The 26,084-nt window shown below is 39.1% G+C and overlaps 2 protein-coding genes across 2 annotated transcripts in view; one reads left to right on the top strand and one right to left on the bottom strand.

Moving 5' to 3' along the window:
• fancm (FA complementation group M) overlaps nt 1-26,084 on the bottom strand; it is a 61,089-nt gene that overhangs the window by 26,384 nt on the left and 8,621 nt on the right. The window contains exons 5-9 of the mRNA XM_038278180.1: nt 7,094-7,225; nt 6,592-6,724; nt 6,344-6,433; nt 4,797-4,901; nt 4,302-4,468 (exon numbers count right to left, since the gene is read on the bottom strand). Of these exons, the coding sequence (XP_038134108.1) occupies nt 4,302-4,468; nt 4,797-4,901; nt 6,344-6,433; nt 6,592-6,724; nt 7,094-7,225 (627 nt within the window). The remainder of the gene's footprint in view (nt 1-4,301; nt 4,469-4,796; nt 4,902-6,343; nt 6,434-6,591; nt 6,725-7,093; nt 7,226-26,084) is intronic.
• soul3 (heme-binding protein soul3) lies at nt 12,643-25,475 on the top strand. The gene is made up of 5 exons (XM_038278177.1): nt 12,643-13,234; nt 19,713-19,807; nt 22,931-23,072; nt 23,342-23,525; nt 23,627-25,475. The coding sequence occupies exons 1-5, from the start codon at nt 13,000-13,002 to the stop codon at nt 23,796-23,798; spliced, it is 828 nt and encodes a 275-aa protein (XP_038134105.1). The 5' UTR covers nt 12,643-12,999; the 3' UTR covers nt 23,799-25,475.

Genomic DNA, 26,084 nt, shown 5'->3' with positions numbered 1-26,084 from the left:
TCCGAAGACTTCGGGTGGGGCCTCAGTGTCTTCAGTCTCTGTCCCAATGGAGGGTGAGGTTGTTTATGACCACAGGGGTCCCGCTCGGTTCCCTCCCGTGTCGTCGGGAAGTTGTGTTTACAGATGCATCCTCCACGGGCTGGGGTGCAACCTGGCGGGGTCAAATGGCACAGGGGACATGGTCCCAGCGGCAGGGCAGGGAACACATCAATGTCCTGGAGTTACAGGCTGTACTTCTGGCTCTTCAGAGCTTTCTTCCGGGCTTGCGGGGGAAGCACGTGCTGGTGAGGTCAGACAACACCACAGTGGTCTTTCACATCAACCACCAGGGGGGAACGAGGTCAAGGAAACTGTTGTGCTTGACTCGACGGCTTCTGACCTGGGCAGCTCCACGCATAGCCAGCCTCAGAGCAGCCTACATCCCAGGGCCGGAGAACGTGCCAGCAGATTTTCTATCCCGTCAGAAGCCGCTTCCAGGGGAGTGGAAGCTTCACCAAGAGGTGGTGGAGTGCATCTGGAAGGTCTTTGGCAGGGCGGACGTGGACCTCTTTGCCTCAAGGGACGCATTTCATTGTCCCCTTTGGTTCTCGTTGGACAACAGCAGCCCTCTGGGCCACGATGCTCTGGCACACGACTGGCCCCGGACCCTCCTTTATGCCTTTCCGCCATTCAGCCTACTTTTTCAGACTCTCCTCAGGGTACGTCAGGAGGGGCACAGGGTCCTGCTGGTGGCCCCCTACTGGCCAGCGAGGACTTGGTTTCCTCTACTGTGCGAGCTCAGCTCCGGCTCGCCAATGCGTCTCCCCTCCAGGAGAGATCTTCTTTCCCAGATGGGGGGTCAGATCTTGCACCCCGAACCGGACCGGCTCCAGCTCTGGATTTGGCCCCTGCAAGGCCGGGGTCCACCTTCTCGAGATACACTGGGTCCATAGGGCATACAATGGCTAATGCATGGGCGCCGTCCACGCGAGCTGTCTATGCTAACAAGTGGACGGTCTTTGCCACCTGGTGCCGTGATAGAGGGCAGGACCCGGTTCAGTGTTCAGTTTCTGACATACTGACCTTCCTGCAGGCATTGCTGGACCAAGGACGGTCTCCATCTACCTTAAAGGTGTATGTGGCTGCCATTTCCTGTTGGCATGTTGGGCTGAATGGTTGTTCTGTGGGCCGAGACAAGGATGTTGTACTGTTTTTAAGAGGTGCTCGGCGTTTACACCCACCCAACCGCCCTGTGGCACCGGCGTGGGACCTTTCTCTTGTGCTTGAGGCTCTTCGGTCCCTCCCATTTGAGCCCCTGGCGTCGGCGGACCTCAAATGGCTCTCACTGAAGACTGCGTTCCTTTTAGCTATGGTTTCCGCAAAACGTGTAGGGGAGTTACAGGCTCTCTCGATAGCCGAACCCTGCTGCCGGTGGAATCCTGATGGCTCAGGCGTTACACTGTGGGCTGACGTAGCGTTTATTCCTAAGGTATCACTGCCAGCAGGCAGCACCCAGCCTCTCCATCTTGCCCGGTTTGACTCCGGAAGTCCCTCTGAACCACTGTGTCCTGTTCGTGCCCTTGAGACATACATCAATGCCACGGCATCCTTCCGAAAGACAAATAGCCTTTTTGTTTGCTACGCTGGCTCACGGAAGGGTCAGGCACTTTCTAAGCAGCGACTTGCACACTGGGTTGTGGATTTGATCTCCAAGGCTTATGCCTTGCAGGACCGGCCACTGCCGGCGGGAGTGAAATGCCACTCTACAAGGGGCATGTCGACATCGTTTGCTGCTATGACTGGGGTGCCATTGGATGTTATATGCCGTGCGGCCTCCTGGAAATCACCTAGTACCTTTACTCGGTTCTACAGGGTGAATGTGGCTGCGCCCCATCCGCTTCAGGGAATCCTCGAGCAGCATGCCTCTACATCACATTAGGTGGGTGGTGTAGTCGTTGTTCCTTGAATGTTGCTGATTCCTCGTGACCTTGTTGATATGAGTCATCCAGTGCTTGAAGCACCGCCTCTGGCGGTCAGTAGGGATGAAATAGAACGAAAGTTACTACCGTAACTACGGTTCTATGAATCCCGGATGACCGCCAGAGTGCTTGGTCCCTCGGAATCTCTGCTTTCACGAGAAGATTGTGGGATTGATTGCCGGGTGCCACGTGACTATATAGAGTCACGTGGGTCCCCGGCAGGTCACAGCTGACTTTGTTGTCATTAATACTCGACCTGCGCATGCGCATGAATGATCATTCAGTGCTTGAAGCACCGCCTCTGGCGGTCATCCGGGATTCATAGAACCGTAGTTACGGTAGTAACTTTCGTTTTGTGAGCCATCAGAAGGTGGGTTTACTAGAATCAAAAACCTTACTGTTCCATCATAGTCATCGATTAGATCCTTAATAAATATTTTCCTAACAAAAAACACGTCATTTTTGTCCTGAAAATGTTTTCTGATATATTCTTTTAATAAAATAAGGTTTAAAATCATTTTATTTATATATCAAGATCGTTCTAATACATTCAAACACCTAAAATAAAAACTTCAGTTCCAGTTAGAGGCTAAATCCACTCATCTAGTAGGTGCACATCTTAAAAGGTTTATTTTGTGGCTTTTTTTAACTATCATTTTCCAGCAAAAACTTTAGTCTTTGAAGAAAAAATAAGAATTGGATGCAAAAAAATTGCAAAGTTCCTGTGGATTTTCTCTCATTCATATAGGGTGCAAATTAAATGTTGGGTCCAATACCATTCGCACTTCTGGGAAATTTATTTTACCTTAAATTAAATTTTTTACGATCAATCATAAAGCTGTGCACTGTAGGAGCAGTGTTTCAAAATACCTCTTACAAAAAAAAAAAGAGAGAAACATCTTTACTTGAACTTTAGAAATCAAACCACAGAAATTCTAATCTACATCTTCCTTTGGTGAATAATATGAAGCTTAACAGTACAGAAAGCTGTAATAATACTTCACTAAATCTGATAAACTACAGAAAAATAGATTCTTTTTGCAGCCATCAACAATATTCAGCTATTATTTCAGTCACTCGCTTTGAGACATAATTTCTTTTTAAGAATGTCATCATAGATGTGCTCTTTTATTTGCATTGACCCCGCTTTCAGGTGAATTAAATCCCAAACTAGTTTCAATGCACACCTTCCACGAACCAGTGGCTATCAGCAAAAAAACCCTCAGCATGATGCAACCACCACTATGGATGCCAGTTGGACGACATCCTTCTTTGCTTTAAAAGTCTCACATAGACTGCTCCAAACACACGTCTCTTCTCTATAGCCAAACTGTTAGTTTGTCTCCTCTGACCATAAATCTCTCTAGAAAGCTTAACTTGTTCAAATGGGAGGCTGCAAAGTGTTGATTTTGGAGTCTGTGCTTCTTTCCCTAAATCTATGTTGATAAACTGGCTTCATTGTGAATAATTCCAGCAGAGTAGTTTTTTGCTGCATTGCTGGTTTGACGGTTCCTGAATTCCATTTGAAAACTTTGGTCAAACCTTAAAACTGGACATATCAACAAAACAATGAATCCAAAAACAGACCTAAACCCTCTAATCAAAATGAATTAAGCAGAATCCATTAAGGAAACCATTGATCCTAAAATAACAGCTTATTTCCCCAAGAAAAGTTGTCAAACATCAAAACAGAATTACCGTATGCGGAAAAAAAATAAATAAAATAAACTAATCAAGCTTTATCTTTTTTAGCTACAATCTTCTAAGTGTATGAATTAATTTGAACCTTAACATTTAATGTTAAACTTGTGTTACAGTAGTAGCCATTCAAAATGTCCCCACTTTCCTTGATGGGCCCTTGGCTGGTCCTCTACAATTCCTTTTTAAACATCAATATTTTTAATAAAATATTCTTTCTGTCATGATTTGTGGACATTAAGATCTAAAGAGAAGCGTCATCTTCTGGTCAGGCCCTGTACTTCAGTGAAAGGGTGGAGTCAGAGTAAAAAAATATCCACGAGGGGGGTCAATCCATGGGCTGGGAGTTGCAGGGAAGTGGGCTGCCATTCGGTTGACCTTTGACTGGGAAGGGCCATTTGAATGGCTGCTACTGTAATAAGAGAAAAGCCCCCAGATTAAACCTTGTGTACAAAGAGGTCTTTATCCAGGAGACATATTGTGAAATAATCCAACCCTAGAAAAGAATCAGTTAAATAAAAGCCTAACAATAACAAGACAGTTATGCCCTTAATGAGCGGAAATGAACCTCTGACCAGCTTTATACATGTCCATAATACCATCCCTTAGATACAGATGCTTTTAAAAAATGTTAGATGTCTTGACCTCCAGTTGTTCCTTTTGGGTGAAGCCTTTGACCCCCTTCCCAGAAGAGGCTTGTCCCATAAACGTCATGACCTTTATCAGCGGAGCATGCTGGTTTAGCATGGTGGCGATCTCCTGGACGCTCTCCCGGAATGAAGAAAAGATCATCACACGTGTGCTCACTCCGTCTGCACCAGAACCAAGAAAGGGAGGTAGAAAAATTGAAGAAAATGATTTGATTTCTTGAGGAACCATCGGCAGCTCCTTCCATGTACCCTAAATCAAAGTTAGGGTAGACTGGAACATCATAATAAAGCTGGACTTAAACAACAAGCTTTAGGATTATTCACATAACTTTGAAACATAATAAGGCATTAATGGATTCTTACAATTAGAATAAAGGATTTCATTCTAACATCAGATCGCTGCCTTGATGCATTCAGGTTTCCTCTCAAAGCTAAAAACAATCATTGCATTTATGAGTCACGGCTTAGCAGTGCTATATAAAGACATCACCATTTGTGTCTGCGGAGCTCTCAGCCCACACGTTGAAGTGCTGCACCACCACCTCCTCCAGCTTCTCCAGTTTGGGATGACTGTAAATGAATGGTTCATCTGGACCTAGAAAAATACATAACAGAGAAAAAAAAAACTAGTCAAAAATAGAAGCCTGTTTTTTTTCTAATATATAAGTTGAGGAAAAGAGAGCTGTCAGCACAGAATATTTTAGTAAGCCATCTGATAAGATCCAGCCACAGCCACATCCCCTCTGCAGAACAATCGGTCACAAATTTGGTCACAAGTCTGTCGGCAGCTCTGCTGCTTTGCAGCAAGAGAATTGTGTTTGTCTCTGTGTTGCCCTGTGATTGACCAGCAACCTGTGCACCCAGCCTTTAGCCCATATGCCTGCTGGAGATGGACATCAGGCCCCATAACCCTGACAGATAAGCAGCAGATGATGGATGGATAAATAAATAACTTTTTAGGGGGAACATTATGTAATTTAACAATAAAACAATGAAAATGTATGTGAAAGGGCAAGAAATCAAGACATTAAATATAAGTTTTAATTTAAAAAAAACTCTGAAAGGTATGCCATGCATTTGCATTTTAACCCCTTTACTTTGCTGCCCCTGAAACAAATCCAGCTGTCTCTGATCTAATCTCAGTAAAAAAAACAGCTAGAAAGTGAGGACCCTGAAGGTTTGTTAGAGAACAAACAGCATCTCAAAGTTCCTTACACAGCAGACAGATAAGGGAGATTATTGTGGAGAGGTTTAAAGCAGGGTCATGGTATAAAAACAATAACCTTAAGGTTTGGATGGCTCACAGAGCTTTGTTCACTCTGTCGTCTAATCATGGAGAGCAAAGCACAGCGGCACATCTACTGAGACATGGCAGGACAAGCAGAGCATTAAAAAGAAGCAGCAAAAAGATCCATTATAGCAACAAATTAGTGCTGGAGAGACTCAGCTCAGGTGGGAGAATCTGCTGACAGGACAATTCTGTCCTTTATAGCGGAATAGTGAATAAGTCCCCAAGACACGTATGGGACACAGCAAACAAGCAGAAGAAGCTAAACCTAAGAGTAAATTTGGCTAACGAGGAGGAAACAAACATATCTCCACTGTGTATTACATGGAGGTGGAAGCACTATGCTGAGGGACTGCTTTTCTTAAGCAGGGAGTTGGAAACACGGTTAGAGGCAGCGGATGTGTTAGATGGGGGGTGGAGGTTCACTTTTCAGCAGGAAAATAACAGCTAGAGCTAAAAGGGATTGTTTAGCACAAAATACTCATGTGCTGAAATTGCATAGTGAAAACCCGGACTTCTATTTTAAAACTGAAGACAGTGAAAATAAGTTTAGAAGCTTTCCTTGCAGTCTGAGCCTGAGCTCATTTAGAAATAAACCAAAAATTGCTGTCTCCAGATGTGAAAAGATGGATGAGACAAACCCAAAAACGAACTGAAAGCACAGTTGTTTTTTTTATGTGACCCCATGTGAGCAGGTTTAAGGGGTGTGAAAACCTTGAATCATTTATGAATGATCTATGTGATACAACCTGGTGGCTTCAGGAACATGGTCTCCATCTCATGGTACAGGTCCATGAATGTTGGTGTCCTCTGTAATTCATTCCTTGCTCTGGACATCTCTGAGCCAAAAAGGAAAGTACAAGCTTAACTCATACACATGTTGGCAGAAATCAGGCTGACGTAAGAGAAAAATGCCTGGAAGTCTTTAACAGAACAGAATCTGGTCTTTAAATGACACTGAAAGAAAAAAACAAAGTCTAGAGAAAAAATGACTGACCTCTGGATCCATCCATGATTCCCTGGATGTAAAAGAAAAGTGATCGGAGACCCATCTGCATCAGCAGCTCATAACCGTGGTACAGACTGATGCAAAGGGCAAAGTCGCCCTCCAGTATTCCCTGATGAGATCCCTGAAAAGAGCATGATGCATTGAATCAATGAGGAAGTTTCCCCATAGTACGGTAATTGAATGACTGCAATATGTTAGGATATATCTTAATATATGCAAATGTTTGGGGGGAAAAATTCTTATAATTCAGCAGTAATCTATGCTGCAAATGTAATATTATATGAAAAAAAGGAAAAAATTAATTTCTGAAAAGAAAAATCATTGAAGGCTCAGATATTTTATGTTTTTTACACATATTTAATGATGTCCTGATGTCGCATGATGTTTTCTAAGTTAGAGAAATCAATTCTAGATTTATAGATGAAAAACAAAACAAGTAGAATACTAATAATGGAGGTAAACAGAACTAAAGATTGATGAGAGCTCATGCCTTGATGTGCGGCGCTGGGTTCTTCCGGAACTGATCCCTGGCAAGAATGAGCTGGTATTTGCTGAGAAGCCGCAGGTCTTTGTGGGCCATCACTCGATTCTGAACCAGACGGGATGTGAACTTTTCTAGAACCTAGCAGGATGCATAAAAAAGGCAATTGTTATAAAATGATGTTTTCTGTTTAAAGAGGGAACACATCAGCCTTATTGAGCAGCACAGCATGCCCTCTGAGACCACATTTGACAGAAAAGTTACCACTACTGCTGCAAAGTGACTGACTGAAAGGCCTCGGTCTAAATAATACAAACAGATGTGGAACTCTGTGTCCCGTTCACTTGTCCTTGATTTCACCAAATGCGAAAACAGAAAGAAGCATCCATTCAATTTTCAAAGAAGCTTTTCATCCTCGAAACTGCAGATAATGACACACTGGGTCATTATTACCTCAATTCCATCTAGGTGAAATTTCTTCTCTACAAATTGAACAGAAAATAAGACTGCACTGAAAGAAGTAGGTTAGTCACTGATTTCACCCTGTTTGTAAAAGAAAATCTAGTTTTATAACATCTGAAAAGCAATTTTATTTGCTTTGTGGGCCTTTAAAAATTGTGATTTATAAAGGAAGAAAAGGAGCAGGAAACATCCAGCCGAGTTCTATTATTCCCAAAAGAGAACTACATGTATTTTAGCATTCATTAACCCTGACATACTTTAAATTCACAGCTGCAAAGAAAATCACTCCTCTTATAAAACATTTTCTCTCAAAGTGTAAACAGTCTTACATCCGCCCTACTTACCTGAACTTTCACCGTTCTGAGGTGAAATGTGAGCAGCTTATGGAGACAAAAGGAGAGGATTGAATAATATGAGCCATAGATTGAATGATAAGTATAAAACCCGCTGAGTTTTCATAAAACACCAACAGTCTGTCCAATGTTTTAAAACAAGCAAACAAAGGGAGGTCCGACCATCTGCTTAGGGCTGTGCTTCATAATGACACTCGATAGGGTTTCTGCCCAGATCCAAAGAACCCAGCTTAAAGTATAGAGTTTAACACCAGATAGGACAGAAGCAAAGCGCTATTTGACTTTATTTATTCCAAATTTAACTCATCTGTTATTGTTGCAACTTTAAGTTTTCAGTTTTGTGATCTTGCAACATAAAATACATAATATTCTTATGTGACTTTATTAAGTATAAGTATTAAACTTGATTTAAAAATGCATACCCAGCATATTGAATATCATAGTTGGCTTTTTTTTTTATGAATTTACTTTTTAAAGGTATTTTGATGATTAACACAAAAACAGAGCTTTAATTCTTTTTCTGAGCAGGTCTTGATTTCAGGTGAGATACTAGAGTGGTTTAAAGACTTTCAAATTTTTCATTTTACTGCTAAAATAGAGGCCCATTGTTAAGGAAAATGAACATGATACATGGTATTCATTCTATTTTATAACAACTAAAGATCTGAAACCCATAGTTAGTCTGATTTCCCTAAATAAAAGTCTAATATAAATAGGTTCTAACATGTTTTCTGCCTGGACTGCACAGCTTCATGCATCTTCCCAATCTGGATGGCTTAAAATATTATTGACAGGTGGACTAATTACTATTTTATAACTTTTGTAAGAAATTGGTTGTACTATGTTTTATTAGAGACACCGAATGAAAAAGGAGAAGTAAATAAATCCCTTATTTTATTTAGCAAAAAGTGAAAAGCTTTATGAATATGAAAAAAACCTTTTGTTGCTTTAAAACAAACAAAAAATCCCTCAAATTCTTTGAAGTCTGCCGCTTTAGTGCAGAAAAATGTGAAACATTTCAGAGGAATTTTTGAAAAATACTGGAGATACCTGCACTCACAACTCTATCTTTTTTTTAATGCCTGCAAATTATTTCAAGGCCATAAAACAATCCAACATTCACTTCTGCTTCATCTAAAATAATCTCAACTAAAAGTTTAATCAAATTCTCTTTTTTAAAACATTTAATCTAGTTAAGCTATAACCAAAACCTTCTAAAACTGCTGTTGCAGATTAGGTAAGTTTATGTTGCTAGACTGGAAACCCAAGTTTTTAGAGAGGTTTCTTGACCCCTGGCAATCACCACCCCCACCAAAAACCAGGCTGGTTAAGGAGGGAAAGGGACATGAGAACAACCAACACAACTGAAAGAGAAAATTCAAACCTCTGCTCTTGTTCTGCAGTCTAACGTCAATTTATTTTATTAATATCATTCAAGTTTTTTCCCTATTTGATGCATTAAAATACCTCCCTTAATAATTTAATTTAATGTCCCTTTAAAGGAACTCATGATTATCCTAACAATAAAAACCTCTATTTTCCTAATTTAAAGATGTCTTCTTCTTTCATCTATTATTAGACAGCCCTTGGAAATACCAAACATATTTTCCAAATGAGTTATTCTTGTTTCTAGAATGCAAAACAAAGATAGATTTTTTTTAATAAGAGGACAGACACGGCTTCCTCTGTGGGAAGAGAATACTGTATTTTTGCAAATAAAAAGCACATAGATCTAGAAATGTTATGCTGTTGTGAATTTAAAAGGCACTCTGTATCGTCTAGACCAAGGCGATGTCCTAAACGACCAGCTCTTCAGCCTCTTCGAAAAACACCACAACACACCAGTGAGTAGGGCTGGGGCATTAAATTGCATTTGCAATATAATCGCAAATTTAATTTTCAAATCACAGAAGCGCTCATTTTAATCCTACTATAATAAACAAGAATAAGACACTAAATTTTTCCCTCCAGCACTTTGTGTGGTGATTAAAGGCTTGAAGTGGGTTGTTGCAACACAGAAAGTTAGAGCATGCTGCAGCTAACAGCAGATCCATGCATGCAAGTAGAAGTAAACACTTTTTCACACAATGGTTAAAGAAAAGTTTCAAAAACTGAAAGCCTGGATTAAAACATCTATAAATTTGGAGTTAGTGCAAAGAAACATCTAAATAAAATCGCAATCGCAATACTGGTTAAAAATAATCACAATTTAGGTTTTTGTTGCTCTTCTTTTTCAATCACACTTTAATGCATAAATTCAAAAATGACTATATCTAAACAGAGCATTAAAAATATGATAATTACACATGTAGTTCAGTTAAACGCCGACTCTGTTTCATATGTCAGTATAAGTAGCCCTTTGTATGATTTGGTACCAATGAAAACACTCTCAGCTTTATTCTGTAAAAATTCAAAAAATATCCACTGGACTTGGTTTTCAAGATTTGAAATCTTTGAATTCAAATCTTGAAAACCAAGTCCAGTGGATATTTTTTGAATTTTTACGGAATGACTTTGACCTGGATGACTGAGAACCTTCACCAGCACACTCTCAGCTTTAAAAAGTTTGGTGACCTTTGACTCAGACTGACAATTTAAAACAAAATATAAACTCATTCGGCAAGATTTAGATTCAAACAAACTTATCAGTTTCTGTAACATTTTCTATTCTTTTGCTACATCTAAAGTTTCCTTTTACTTAACAATCACAGGCATTTACTCTATTATTTTATTATGTTTCACTGTTGAAATAATATATGAGACGCATTTTAAATAAATAAGATTTCCAGGCAGTAATAAACTAACCGCTTAATTGCAAACAATGACTCTTTTCCGCACACACTGCAGAAAACTGCCACACGCTGGCTCCTTCTGCTGTCCACAGTCGGCTGACAGACAGGTGGAGCTCAGTGGGGAAATGCGTGCACAACGGTCAAGTCCAGCTTATGAGATTAATCTGAACCAGATTAGAGAGGTCGACATTTTTGCCTAGTTGGAACGTGGTGTGCAACAAGAGAAACTGTAGAAGGAAAGTTGAGGGAAAAAAACATATTTATTCCATACTTTAGCTACAGTTCCAGCAACTTTCCATTGTATTTTTCTCACACGCTTACTGTCTTTAACCTTTTGTATTTTTTGCAGCATTGTAATAAACACATAATAATATTTTGAAAGTAAGAGAGTTTGCTTCTGTTCCCTCCATTTGTCATGATGAAAAAAAGGTTAATAGATTTTCTTTTTTTTTCAGTAGCATTGAAATGGTAATACGAGTAGTTATATGAGCTATTCATTTATTGATAGGATCAAGTGCATGCAAGCAAAAAGCACTTAAGCACACCATTAACAGCTATTTAGTTCCAACAGACCCCAATCAACTTTATGAAGGCATCCTCTCTAAGTGAACTGGAGCCTCAGCTGACTGGCTAAGAAGCATGAAGGTAAGGGAGGAGTAAAACAGTTTGGGCTAAATCTAACACAGCCTACAATAAGTTGAACTCTCTCTCATGCTTATCAACATCAGGATGGTCTCAAAGTCGTGTCTCTGATTTATAAAGCCTGATTATAAAGGTTTAGTATCAGGAAGAGACAAGCAATCTGGGTTTGTTCAAACTGATAGAAGAGAATATTACATTGATCCCATTATGATTTAATTCAGATAAACTTCCACTGCCAAAAATGTTTTTGTTTTAGCTATTGTACAATTTAGGTATAAGTTCAAAAGAAAAATGGATGACCAGTTTTATGTGGTAGGGCTAAGATTTAGTTTGGGGAAAAATGGATGCACTTCAGCTACATGCTGCCGTCATCTTGTTACTAATCCAAGGTAACCAATTGGTCTACATATATAGATTAGGAAAACGTCTAAGCCAATCAGACACAGACTCTGCAATCAGGCTAAACAAATAGCACATGCACAAAAACATACTATTCAGTTAAATGCAATCAAGATTATTTAAACTTTTTATTCAAATGCCTATTCCATGGAGAAGGGCCATGTTTTATTTTTTTTTTTTACTCAAGTAGAAAAATTCTTGCACTGGTCTCTGTCTACTTCAGTTGTTGCACATGGGATCCTGCAGAAGGTCTATGGTTCCATCTCCTCGCCTTGTGGAGGTTTGTCCATGTGCATATCAGTGTATGTGTGGACTCACAGAAACACTCCCCCACCCACCCCTACCCCCAGAACATAGTGGATTATATAATGTCCTCACTACGTGCGAGCTGAAGGGTACAGCATGGTGGTTGGCTGTGGCAGTGACACAGATCAGAGGAAAATCCTGTCTAGGCTGTCCCCTAGTGCTCATCTTCAGATTTGTCTGGTCCTCTGTTTTTTAATGTTTCATTTTTATGGATGGCTATAACATCAGTACACAAATTCTTAATTATGTTAAATATCCAATCACTTCAATAAAAATTAATCTCCTTAAATCTTGTTTGCTTTTACGGTGGAGAAAATTATATCAGACAACCACGCATATAAGTAAAAGATAAATAGAGATATTAATACCTAAAATTATAATTGATGGTAAATTAAATAGTCTCTTTTCATAGCTGTATTAGATCTTAAATTTTGTATTTTAAGGATAAAGTAGGACGCATTTAGACTAGAAATCTTTAAATTTCTTATTTTTTCCCCATTTGAGGAGCTTGAGTGAGTGAGTTCAGGGGTATTTATCTCGGGCAGCTCGAGAGGGCGGAGCCTATGAGAGCCCGCAGCATCACGTGTCACCGCGGCACGCCCTCATAAACATCACAGCCACCTAGGCTGCGGAGCGTCACGCTGCTCTGCACGGGAGAGGGTGACGGCGGCCCTGCTCGGTTTGTTTTTAGCCATTTTTAAAGTGTTCCAGGCTAGTTAAGATGTTTCACTGACGTTGGATTCAGGTGTGAGGAAATAAAAACATGGCTAAGCGCATCAGATGCCGTTCAGGGACACCTGGTTTGCTGACCAGAAAGTACCGGTTGTTCTAATCTCGACTCATTGCTACCAGGAAAAAAAAAACAACGACGGTAACTTCGATAAAGATCAGCGACGTAGATTCAGATTGTTTCAACCCTTCAAGGTCTGCTTCCTTTAGTGTTCGGGCTAATCGTCCTAAAATGGACCGAGGAGGCTGCCAGATGAGCGGAGGAGGCGGCGGCAGCGACGCCACCGACCGACCCGGGATGATCACCCTGGAGGACCTGGAGTCCTTCTCCGAGGACCAGCTGTCAGACTCCGGTAACGGCAGCCTGGAAGAGGAGGGAGAAACTATGGAGGCAGAAGACAATTCCGACCGACTGCTGCATTACTGGCAGGAAGTGGCGAGAGGACACCAAGTGGAAGTTTCTCCAGGTAAAAACCCAGAAAAAGGAACAAGTTAATTAAAAGATATATATTTTCTGTTAGGGGTTTAGATATCAGATAAGCTCAAGCAGGAAAAAGCAGGCCTGGATCAACTTTAGGAAAATCCAATTGCTCAGGTCTTCTGAACAGACTGACCTAGATTCCTGACCAACCAGTTCCAGATAGGACATTCCCAGCCCTTCAGGCGCAATGTGTTTCAAACAGGTATTATCTGAACAATCGGAGGCTAAAGTTTTTATTTTTATATATAAACCTTTTTCTAAAGCATTGTTGTGAAGTGTGGGGTATTGATCTCCATCTCACTCATCAGACAAAATGAATATGATACAAAATTACTGTTTATGATAAAAGCATTGCAACAGACTAAGCATAGGATCTCAAAGTATGATAACCTGGATTTCCTTTAAAAAAATGTAAAAAACAAAACAATCTACTGGCCTTTGTTTCTAAGTTTGAAGACCTTTTGCTTCCCATTCAGGAAGTTTTTTTTCAATTCAAATGTCATAATTAGCATTGAGTTCCAGGCTTTTTATAGTGGAGCAAACAAAGCCTTGTTTTTGGCTTAGAAAACAGGCAAATTGAACAGCTAATTCTGACATTTTGAATTGAAAAAGTTTCCTGGATGGGAAGCGGAATGTCTTCAAACTTGGGAAACAAAGCCCAGTGGATTGTTTAACTTTTTTTTTTGGAATGACTATGACCTGGATGACTGAAAATCTTTACCAGCGATAACCTGGATTAAAAATACCATTTAAAATGTTCAAATAAAGACGTTATACAAATGTGTGTAGATAACTGGTAGATCAGAATAGCAACATGTAAAAAAAAAAAAAAAAAAAAAAAAAAAAAACTATATATATTCTTGCTGCAAATGCAGGATAAAAACTAGTTAAAAGTACTATTAGTCTTTGCCTAAACATGCAGAATATTTTAAGTAAGTTACTTTGGTTGTTATACAGTATATTATACACTATTCTTGTTGTTCAGCATTTCTTTTTTCTGGGTTGGAGGGGTTGTTGTTGCAGCCAGCATTGTGCAGCAACAAGTGTTTGTTGAGGAGGGCTGCAAACTCTTTGCTCCAAGCAGCTGAAGCAAGGCAACTGAGACAACTCCAGCACTGGCCGTCTCTTTAGCAGGATTGTAAGACGAGTATAAGCGGTTCATTTTAGGTGATTTGAAATGGGGACTTTTTAAAACCTGCATGTATCTCTGATCCCTGCAATAGGTCCTAATTTACACATATAAAAAAAAAAAAACATTTTGTGTTACAAACAGACAAATACCTCATTTAATACCCCAACTATCTCTGTTCAGTGTCGATAAATAAATAAATCCCTTCATACCCGCGTACCTAACTATTGAACACTGAAGTACTTGGAAAAAAAATTATTTACAGAGAGTTTTGTTGATTTTTAAGAATTAAATAAACCACATTTGCAGACAACTAAACCTCAAAATGAAGCTCTGGCTGTGACTCAAAAATGAAGAAAGAGGAAACCTCAGCTCAGCTCTAGCAGCTAAAAGGTTGTTATTTTTTTTTTTTTTGGGGGGGGGGGGGGGGGGGGGGGGGGGGCGCTTGTGCAACCAGTAGTATCACTAATGAAGTTATTGAGCACAAACACCAGCCGCAGACTTGCCGATAGGAACGTGCGTATTGATGCTAAGCTTGAACCAAATTGACTCAGTAAGGGGAAAGAAAGCTCATTTAAGGGCTAAATCTAAATTATTTAATCTAAAACTAATTAAGATCTCATTAAATTGACTTTATGTATCAGCGGTCTCCCCGGATGCTCTCAGGTAGCACCATGGCTCGTATATCTACAAACTGATAGTCAGGAATAATAATAAAAAAAATTATGATTAAATATACTTTTGCTAAATTTGATTCAAGAGATCCAAGACAACTCCTTATAAATAAATGAAGGCTGTTTTGCCCCTTTCTGTTGTCATTATACCCCTAAATAACAGACTATACCCTGCAGAATTAAAATCATGCGCCTCCCCTCAGATTATTTCATGAATAAGGACCTGAGCAGTTTGGGAAAGACGGTAACTGATGAAATATTTTGTGTAAAAGTGGAAAATTGTTTTGCAATGCTTTTGTTTTTTTCTATGCTGATTAAATTTCTAAGATTTGATAATGGAGATAATATATAATAGATGAAATGAGAAAGTGATGCTGTAATGTTTTTTTTATCCTTTATTTTTCTCAAAGTGTCCTACAAGCAGAGTGAACACATTGTTGAACTACACCACCGGAGTGATTTTCCTGTAATGTTTTGTTTCTAACAGGCATTATGGGCAGATTGCGACCCACACAGATTTTTAAGTTTTATTATTGTACAAACATTTTGCAAAATGAGATATATATAAAAAATTTTCCCCCTGTCTATTTAATGATTTAACTTGTTCAAATATCCCTTTGCCTAATGAATGATTAGACTATGACTATGCACTTGTCAGTAAATAGTAATGGTCTGACAGCTACCGAATCTCCTCCTTGGTGTCTGCCAATGGACTAGGGCTAAAACAATTAATCAGATTAATTGTGATTAATCGATTGTTGAAATGATCATCAACTAATTTAGTAATGGATTAATCGTTAACTGGAGTATAGAGACTGTAAAACATGCCTTTAGCTGACAGAGCGACCTAATTAGAGCAGTATTTATACCAAAACTGCGTAAAAAAAAAAAACACATATCTTGTATTGATTTTTTTTAATTGTCCGTTAATATGCTCTTCAGAGAACTCCTGAAGTGAGTTTTATTTTCACCCGCTTTAATGCTGTAAAAAAAAAAATCTTCTTTAAGGATGTTTTTGCTATCAGATTATTAATCTGAACTGAACAAATAATCAACTAATCGGTTAGCAAAATCATCGTTGGGGACGGTAGTTGCCGGGGACATGGAAGATGTTTTGTTTACCACAGCCTTAGGATGACACACTGGCTTTTTAAGTAAATACAAGTTGAAAATGAATGAGAAGTCCAGATTGGGTATTTTCTTTCTTAAACCAACATTAAGTTTTAAACCTTCATAAAATATTTTCATTGTGATTATATGTCAACTTAATCAGTTGAATGACACCTCTGTCATGGCCTGAGGATGTCTGTATGGCTTAGAGCCTCTGAACCAAGCCAGCCACACAACTACAAACATGCAGACTGCTTTACGGCATCTATCACTTCCTCCTTTCCCCATTCGTTATAAAGCAGGAAGTTGATGCATCTAGGTTTCCCTGACGGAATGTAAATTTGTGCAAATTTTTCAGGGTTGATATTCAGGAAATGCAGCACCTTCCTCTGGAATCTCTGTGTGTTTATTGTGAAATGATCAAATATAACATATTTATACATTTCAAGGCTCTAAACTCGTCAGTAAATCAGTCTTGACCTATTAAGAAAATTACAGTGTTGGGAACATCAAGTTTATTTTTTCATTAATTTAATTTAAAGTAGGCATTTTATTTTTTAGTTCAAAACTTTTTTTACTTTAAATGTCTGTTATTAAACACATCAAAACAGAAGGGATAGATTAATCCAGTACTAAAATAATCTAAAGCTGCAGGCCCAAACATAATTATCTTTTGCAAAAACAACTGTTTTTGTTCGTCTGGCTTGACGCGTCCCGTAAAATGTAAAGGTTTACCTTAGGACAAGGTTTCTTCAGGAACAACAGTTGTAATTATATACATCTCGTAAAACCTGTTTTCAAGTTGAACATTAATGATCTAACTGAATTCACAGGTTAAAAGCTGTTCCACTGCATTGTTCTGTGAGCATCTTCATGGCTAACCTGAAAATGCACCTCAAACCACAGCCTACATGTTACCCTCTCTAAACTTGTCTGCAAAAGCAGTGAGTGGGCCCAGCGGGGCTCCAGAGGCATTGTCCCAAATATCATTTTTTCCTTTGCCCACAGACCCTCAGCATTTACTTGGTACAAAACCACTTGCAAGGATTTTCTAACTCTGCGGGGATTAATCTTTCTAGTCTGTGGTGGTACTGAGGTTGTAGCCTCCATACCAAAAAGGAGCCAAGGACACAGGCCAAGACCCACTCTAATTGGATGGAGTCACCATCCAATCAGAAACTCTTTTTGTCACGATGAGTTTTCACACTTGAAAGAGTTTAACCCAAGCCCCACAGGATTTCTAAATGGAGCGAGTATAAATCTCTGTGAGCGTGAGTTCTGATGCTGTATTCACACTCATCTCTTTCCCGGATGTGCTCAAAACAAAAACTATTTGCCACTTAATGGTCCAGTCAAAGTCTAGACTAAAATTTAATATTAAATTCTATGTTGAGACCTACATGGAATAATAACAGACTCTTTATCCAGTCTGAAAGGGTTTGGAATAAACCATAAGAGATTGGCTGTAACTGCAGCCAAAGTTTGTTTTCCAAAGATGTGACTCACGAAGCCAAAGAATTGTTTATTTGCCACATACTTTGGATTTATTCAAGGTGGGTTTTTTTTGTTTCACTTGGTTCAATTTTGTCTTATTTTTCGATTTATCAAAAACATATTCAACAGATTAATCGATTTGCCAAATAATCGTTAGTTGCTACCCTAGTGTGCCCACTTACTACAATATCACGGTGATGGTAGTGATGGTAGCGGGTTTTCCGGCGAAATGAGTCAGCTGACTGTAAATAAGAGATGACGAGGTCTGCTCATGCGATCTCTGTTATCAGAGAACCAAGCATAACTGAATCGTGCAGAGTCCTACTGTTGAAGTAGTACTAGATGTAGCACGGTTTGGTTGTGTCTGGCACCGTCTAGTTCAGCTGCGTTCCATTTACTCTCAGCAGTTATCTCGGTTATGGTTCTCGACATGGTTTCAAAAGGGTAGTTTACTGTGAACCCAAAGCACTAAGATACAAACAATGTTTATTTTTTTTGCAGGCAGAACTGGTCGCTTTATAAAGTTCTTAATCAAAAATCAATACATAAAACAATGTTTGCTAATGCAAAGTAAACCCTTTTATCATCCATCCATCATCTACTACGTTTCTGTCAGGGTCATTAGGGACTGCTGCCCATCTCCAGCAGTAAATAAGGCGTGCTACACCCTGGACAGGTGCATTGCAGCCTTTTAAGATATAACTGATTTTATGATGAAACAATACCAAGCTTAGATATAGACTTTTATTTATATATATACTACCCCTTCAATTTTTTCCCCACTAATTGAAATGTCTTTAAATCCACATTAACATGAATTCAACACACTGTAGTAAACAGATAAATGGAGGCAGAAGATGTCTTTCATCATCAATTCACTCATTCAGCGACACACAGGAGCTCTTTCAAACTGAGCACTGTTTCATTCACAACACCTGTCCCATCAACCAGGAATCAGAATCAGAGATACTTGAATAATCCTAGGATGAAATTACTTTGGTTACATGAATCCATCTGTAATAGAGTGACTATAGGACCAGTTTGATATAACTCAATTTCATACAATATATATAATTACGGGATCCCCGCTCCATCTCTCCATCAGTTTTAGGGTCCTTGACCTTGAAAACGTTGAAGACCCCTGCTGTAGAACAATCCCCACTACCAACAAACTCAATCAGTATGCACATCTGTGCTGTTATTTGCACATTTTCCCCCCGTAATAGTCAGTTTTTTATGCCAGGACATGCACACACATTGTTGTAGATTATCCTAATTATTTGCTTTTCTCTGCATCCATATATGCCAACATTGTAAACTTACCTTTTTTTTATCTCAATTTGTGTGAATCTACATAATTTGAGTCGCCTGTCACTGAGTGACAATGCAGAATATTTCTATTCTAATCTGTTGAAATGTACATCAATGTGGTTCTCTGATAAAGAGAATTGATCATCTAAATACAACAGGTCCCTCTGACCCAGTTGTCCTTCATGACATTGACAAACAGAATCTGATTAAACAAGCTTCAGTGTGATTGCTGTGTGGATATCAGTAACACCAGAGGCACATTTAAATTCCTATGACTGAGTACAAGTTGGATCAGTTAGAGAGGGCGGAAAAAGCCTTGGACTACAAGACCAAAATATCCTCCAGTTTTTTAAAAAGCCGACTTGCGCTGTAGACTCAGCTATGTCAATCTGTGGCAGGCCTTGAGCAGCGTCGGTTCTCCTAATCTGTCGGCTCTTATCAACATTAATCTTGGCGGCGTCCTGGCATGTGTTTGGCCAGACTGGGAGAATCTTACTCAAAGTAAGAATGCTGCTAGCCAACAGGCAGCAGGAGGGAAGGGCAAAAAATACGGGGAAGTTTACATGTAGAACTAAACAGATCCTCTACATTCAAACAACTGCATTAAGAGAAAACAAAAACATACTCATACTTATAACTCGCTTGTTTTGTATTTATCTTTTTTACGACAAGGTTTGCATGTTTACCACAGTTGGTTTTGGGGTCTGTTTCAAACTTCTCATTTGATGTTTTATCTTTTCCCGCAGATATGGCAGAACCCATTCAGCAGCTAAGCAGCGACAACCAAGGACGAAGTCAAAGAGAGCACATCCCATTTACCCTGCTAATGCGAAAAGAGAAGGTATCCCTTCATTTTAGCTAGGATACATTGGATCTATCTTCAGACTCTAGAACCCTTTCTTTCCAAGCTGTTATTTTCTACTTTATGTAATTAAATTAGTGACCTAGTTTAAAAGAGGTGAGGACATATCAGTAATAGGAACTGAACTGTGCCTGCATATTAAAGGTTTCTATGACAGCTCAGTCTTCTGCAGGCAGCAGTGTGTCTAATTAACAGAATACAGCTTGTTTTAAATTTCCACATTAGACAGATTTAATGATTATGTAGGTATAGTAATTTAAATAATGAAAATTCTTAATTTCTTAGCACCTCACCTTAATTTAACTGAAGCTGTAGTTTATGTATAATAAATAAAATATGCAAATCTGACAGGAAAACTAGGTGACAAAGCTTTTTGTCCATTTAAAAGCTCTGACCTAAACAGAAAATAAAATTGCTCCACCCAAGTCACGTGCAGCCGATTTGAGATATTTATTTCTAGAGAGATGGTCGTGCCACCCAAGCCTTTTAAACTCCTTAGGGGAGTGTATAAATAACAAAGCTAATTGGTTTAACTTGAATTAATTAGTTCATTAAAACTTGGCTGAGGACTCGGGTTGAACGAAGGCCAACAGTGGCATCCTATTCTTAGATCACTTCCTCAGTGCCTTTCAAAATGGACGTAATGTAGCGGCAAGAAAACCTCGACTGAAGCTCGAATGCATCCCAACAAATTAGAACACTTTTTTTTTTTTACAAACATTTAAATGTATTACAAAAAACGTATAAAAAGGGAAATAATTTTTAAGTTGTAGGGAAATCTTATTTAAATGTCAAATCATTCTGGCTTAAACATGTATATAAATGTACTCTTTATCAGAAGATATTGTAGCCTGACATAGTCCGACTCAATTCTAGTCAGAATATGAGTCTGATACTGCTCCACAGAGCTGTGATTATGGGGCGTGTTTCGAACGAACCAGGAAAAAAAAATGCCTGTGCACTCAATTGGATAGATCTACAACCAATAAGAGCAACGGAGTGTGTGACGTATGTTAAGCGAGGCATAGTTGTTGTCCACAAAAATCAAAGCGTGCAGTTTCACGCCTAGAATAAGAAGATGAGCCTTGATCGCGTTTCTCTGTTCCTCTTTTAAAATTAATTTGCTGTCGATATCTTCTAGAACAGACCTAATAGCAGAATCTACTCACCCAAACTCTCCAGCGGCAGCCATTATTGTTGTCACCCAAGCGCGCTTTGGTCACGTGGTTGATTACGTTACTCTTGATCATCTGTCCATCATCGTATAAAGCCCGCCCTGACAATTTGATTGGATCGCCTGACAGTGGGCGATAATACTCGCGCTACTATGGAGCAGAGCCAGACCGAACTTCCCCGAACTCAAACCTTGTGGGCGGGACTAAGTTCGGACTGGCACCCAGGCTAAAGATATTGTCCAAAAGTTTAGAAAATTTCTAAATTCTGAAAAAAAAATTCCTGTCTTAAAATCTGTGTTTTTTTTGTTTTGTTTTTTTATTATCTTATGCAGGCCAGTTAGTTATACGTCAGCTTGTACACCTAAATTCGTCCAGTCATATATCAACGGACATCTGTAAATCAAATTTTTTCGGTCATAGCATCTTGATTCATATGTTGCAGCTACTACAGTGAACCCTTGTTTATCGCGGGGGTTACGTTCCAAAAAAAACCCGCGATAGGCGAAATCCGTGAAGTAGAAACCTTTATTTTTTAGTGTTATTATAAAATGAAATACTCCATAAAACATTGAAATCAAGGAACAAAAACTTTTCACAGCCCCAAGCATTTGTTTAACAAATAAAAGTACTGTATAAGCGTTTGTTGTTGTTTTTTTTGTTTTTTTTTACAAATAACTACTGGACTGTACTGTAAAATAATATAGTTATAAATAAGTAATGCAGAACACAATGCATGATGCAAATCCGTGAAGCAGCGAGACCCATTGGGAACTTACTAGCACTAAGTTGCTAGCTGGTTAGCAACGATGCTTCCGAAGGAACCAGGCACAATAAAACTTGCTTGCGAACCTTCCGCCACGACAACCCTGCCCTCTTGATAAACGACCAATCACATTGACTTTATTCACTTGTGTAAAGTCGGGAGAATTCCCGAGTGGTGCAAGGGTTGGAACAGCCGCTTCCCTACAACTTTAGATTACATGATAGACCATATTATGTTCCACAAAACCAAGGGAAGAACTTCTTACTGGCCAACAGTTCACACAATCCTTTAATTCCTATAAGCCAAAAAATTAAACTGCTAAGAAGGCGGTTGTTATTGAATCCATGCATGTTAACTTAAAGATGAATGAGAGCATGAGCTAGAAAAGGTGCTTTCAGGTAAATCAACACAGTGAAACTCAGATAACAACCACAGAGAAGATTAGATTCTTGAGCCAGGGATGAAACAGCTGGATGTAATTCAATGCACCAACGCTGCCTCACATGAGAAGAATTTAAAAAATTCATTAAAATCAAATAGAAAGGACACTTTTACTATGTGTATTCTCTGTCTGCTCAGACTGGTGGTCGTAGATGGCCGTTTAAAGGAGGTTTCCTCCTGTTAAAGGTTTTCCTCTCCACTGTCACTGTACGATGCAGCAGGACATGGTGTCTTCCTTCCAGCAGAAGGAGCTCAGACAGAGCATTTACTGGATGCTTTTAAAAGGCCAACATTTCTGGATTAAAAGCACATTTTCAATGTTTCGTACATATTGTACTATCAGAGACACATCATCTAAGAGGCTGAACTTTAAGCTTTCTTTGGCTGTAAGCCATAATTTTTACAATGAACAGAAGGAAACTATCGAAAATGTTTATGTCGGCAATAAATATTTATAGTCTTTTTTTAGAATAGAATATCCGTTTATTGTCAGAAGCATGTTTTTTTCTTAGTATATGAATGTACGGTAAATTTATAGTAAAAAAGATTTTTGTAAATAATTAACAGTAAATGATCATAATCGTTCTATATGCACATATTGTGCACATTTTTTTTATCTTAATTTTTACTGGTTTGTATTTAAGAACAAATGTAGGTTAGGACTTGATTAAACAGGGATTGTTTGTGATCAAATCTTTCCTATTTGTGTGCTTTCCTTCCCAGTGTGGAGAACCGCTTTATGAGAAACGTCAATATGAAAAGGGTCACTGGGCTTGTATAACGTTGCACGAGGAAACATACGAACAGAGCATCTGCTACGGCTTCATGAGAATAATGAGATACATCTGTCAGCAGAACTCCTTAGGTGAGTCCAATCGGAAAGCAGCTTCTGATTCATTTCATTATTCTTCCGTTGTTCAGGATGTTTTGATTAGGCCATCATGGATTTCCTTTAAGATCTAATCTGCTGATCTGAATCAGCAGATTAGATTTCATTGAGGTGCTTGTTACTAGTCAAAGCAGATCATAGGAGAATTTAGCTAGTTTGAATTTAATTGGTGCATCCGTATTGACATGCCGTGACTGAAAGGGTTCTAACACTATAATGTCACAGTTTGTCGTTTTCTCATTTAGGAGACTACCTCGGTATGACGCTGCCCATAGTGACGGTAGTGCGGACAGATGAAAATCATTCAGTGATCTCCCAGGACGTCACTGTAGCCTACTACCTTCCCATAGAGCATCAGGCGCAGCCTCCACAGCCTGATGATAACGAGATTGCCATCGAGGTCTGGCCTGCCACTACCGTGTACACAAGGTTAGTAGAGGGAAAAAAGGAAATGAAAACCTGCTCTATTTAACCAATAGCTAATAACGACATGTTTTTAATCCCTACGATGTACCTTCTCCATCTACCAGGGGGTTTAGTGGTCCCACCAATGAAGTGACCATCATCAATCAAATCAACGCCATGGCCGAGCTGCTGGACTCTCCAGCTGTTTGCGTAAACGACTCGTTCATCGTAGCCGGCTACACCAACCCCGCTCACAGCAACCGTCAGAATGAAATCTGGTTCCTGGAGCGGCGCTGACCCAGCGGCATTAATCCTACCAGTGACCCTAAAGCCTCATGGACCCTTTGACACTGCCCCAGCTAGCTCAGCTACAGCCTCAGGTTCCAACATCCTTTTAAGTCACCATCCCTACCTGAAACGAATACCAGCCTAGCACAATCCAGAGCCGATAGGTTTATCAGTTTAAACAGAAGAAAAGAAAAAAAAAAGTCTGAACCTTAAAGACTTTCCTTCTTTTTAAACAGAAGCGTGCCCCCAGTGGACATGCAGCCTCACTGCACCCCTGCAGTTTGTTACATAGCCATAATAACATTCAGCCATGTTGGTTACACCGTCGTGTGATTTCGGCTTCAGCACCGCTACTTTTCTCTTTGGAATATACCAATATAACGTGGCTAAAGGTGGACAGTGACCGATAAAATGACTGAGAATCAGCAGCTTGGTTTCTGTGCCATGAACCCAACTGTGTGCTGCAGTTGGGATTGAATCAACCAGCATACCAACCACTACTGAGATTTATTATTTCAGGCACAAAATTCCTCAATGATCTCATTTATGTACCTTAAAGGATATAACAGAATTAAAGAGGAATAAACAATGTGGGACTTCAAGGCCCAGCATTGTGACAGAGACTAAAGATTTTAAATATAAGAGTTCACCATCAGCTGCTCTGTTTAGGCAGCTCAGAAATAATTAAAGTGAATATTATAGTACAAATTTATTTTAAGAATATCTTTATCTCAGTTTGCTGTTAAAGTCTTTCCTGATTTTAAAAGTATATTATTTAAAAGCGAGAAGTATCAAAGTTATAATTCTGCTTTTTTTGTTTTTTCCCCCTCATTTTGAGCCTAAATGATCTTGTTCTGTTGACAAATTCTCTTACCTGCTCAAAACAAGGGGAATGCACCTATTTCAAGAAAAAAAATGACTTATGTTTCATTTTTTGAATGGCAATTTGGTTTTTCCACCAAATTAGATTAATTGCTTAACTAAAGGTGGTGCTACACCAGGCTCCCACCTGGTTCTACCAAAAACAGAAAAAGAGTTTGTGACTCTTAGAATGACAGGATCTTGTGGATTAGAGAATCTCCCATCAGATTTATCCAGATTTTACTGGATGACCTCAATGAATGGAAACCTGACCTGATAAACAGATATCTTAATAGCATCTTCACTTATTCAGGTTGTTGTAACAAGCTGTTTGTGAAGGTTTCAGAATGCTGAAGGACGAATCTTCACTGCAAATTTAGGATAAAAAAACCAACCTTCTGTTATGACGAAGCTCCATCCTTTTCCCATTTTTTAAACTAATAAAAAAAAAAAAAAAAACACCCACATTTTTTATGTTAAGCTCCTACTATTTTTATTGCTTTTTGGTCATAGTTGATTCCAGTGCTAAAGCGGCATTTTTTTCCACTTGATCTGGTTCCACTTGATCTGGTTGGATCACTCAGATTAGAAGTTAGTGTCGTATGATCATCAGCATCTAAGAAACCTAATCCAGACTGGAACTATTGGCTACAGAAGGTGACATGGAAAAGAGAACAAATGCCTGCAAACAGAACCTGTTCCTGTGTTCGTAAATGAATGTAGAGCTCCAGGGAAATCACACTTCAGAAAACCAAATGCTAACAACAAATCTGCTAAATGACAATCAAAAACCTGAACCACACTCTGTCTTGGCTAGTAATCTAAGATGATGCATTCCTCCTGCTCCAGGACTTGTTTACTCACAAACGGAAGTATTTATAACTGTACAGTATCTTTTTGTCTATTTCTACTTACCGCTCTGTCAGTGTCAGTAAGTGTTCACTAATGTTATTGCAAACACTGCTGCTAAGTAGAAGATTAAGCCACAAAAATAAAGGTGTATTTGCTGTAATTAGAAAGCTGACTTGTTTTACACTTGGTGATGTTCTGTTTCAATTAAAGAAATGTGAGGATGGTTCTGTTCTAGATGTTAACTGGAAGTGAACCAGATCAAAATAATCACCATGTGATGGTTTTCCCTCTAGAATAGGGGGGAGGGGGTTTATGAAATGCTATGCAGGACTCTTGCTGAATGCTATTTCATTTTTGCTCAAGAAAGATCGGAGAGAATATTTTCTCATTAATACAAGGAAAACATGGCATTGCATAATTATTGTTGAATATTGCAGTGACAACTGATTAACCAAGACTTCCTTATTACCTGCTTTCATTATCATAAGGTTTATCCCTAAGAGCTACAGTATGTTGGGTGGAGGCCCTGAAAACATTTAAAGTCCAGCTATCTGCTCAAACACATTATCTACTGTTTTAAAT

This window comes from Cyprinodon tularosa, unplaced genomic scaffold (assembly GCF_016077235.1).
Source record: "Cyprinodon tularosa strain WSP-4 unplaced genomic scaffold, ASM1607723v1 ctg139, whole genome shotgun sequence".
Lineage (NCBI taxonomy): Eukaryota > Metazoa > Chordata > Actinopteri > Cyprinodontiformes > Cyprinodontidae > Cyprinodon > Cyprinodon tularosa.
Note: the sequence above shows the minus strand (reverse complement) of the source record. Positions and strands in the feature narration are given on the sequence as shown.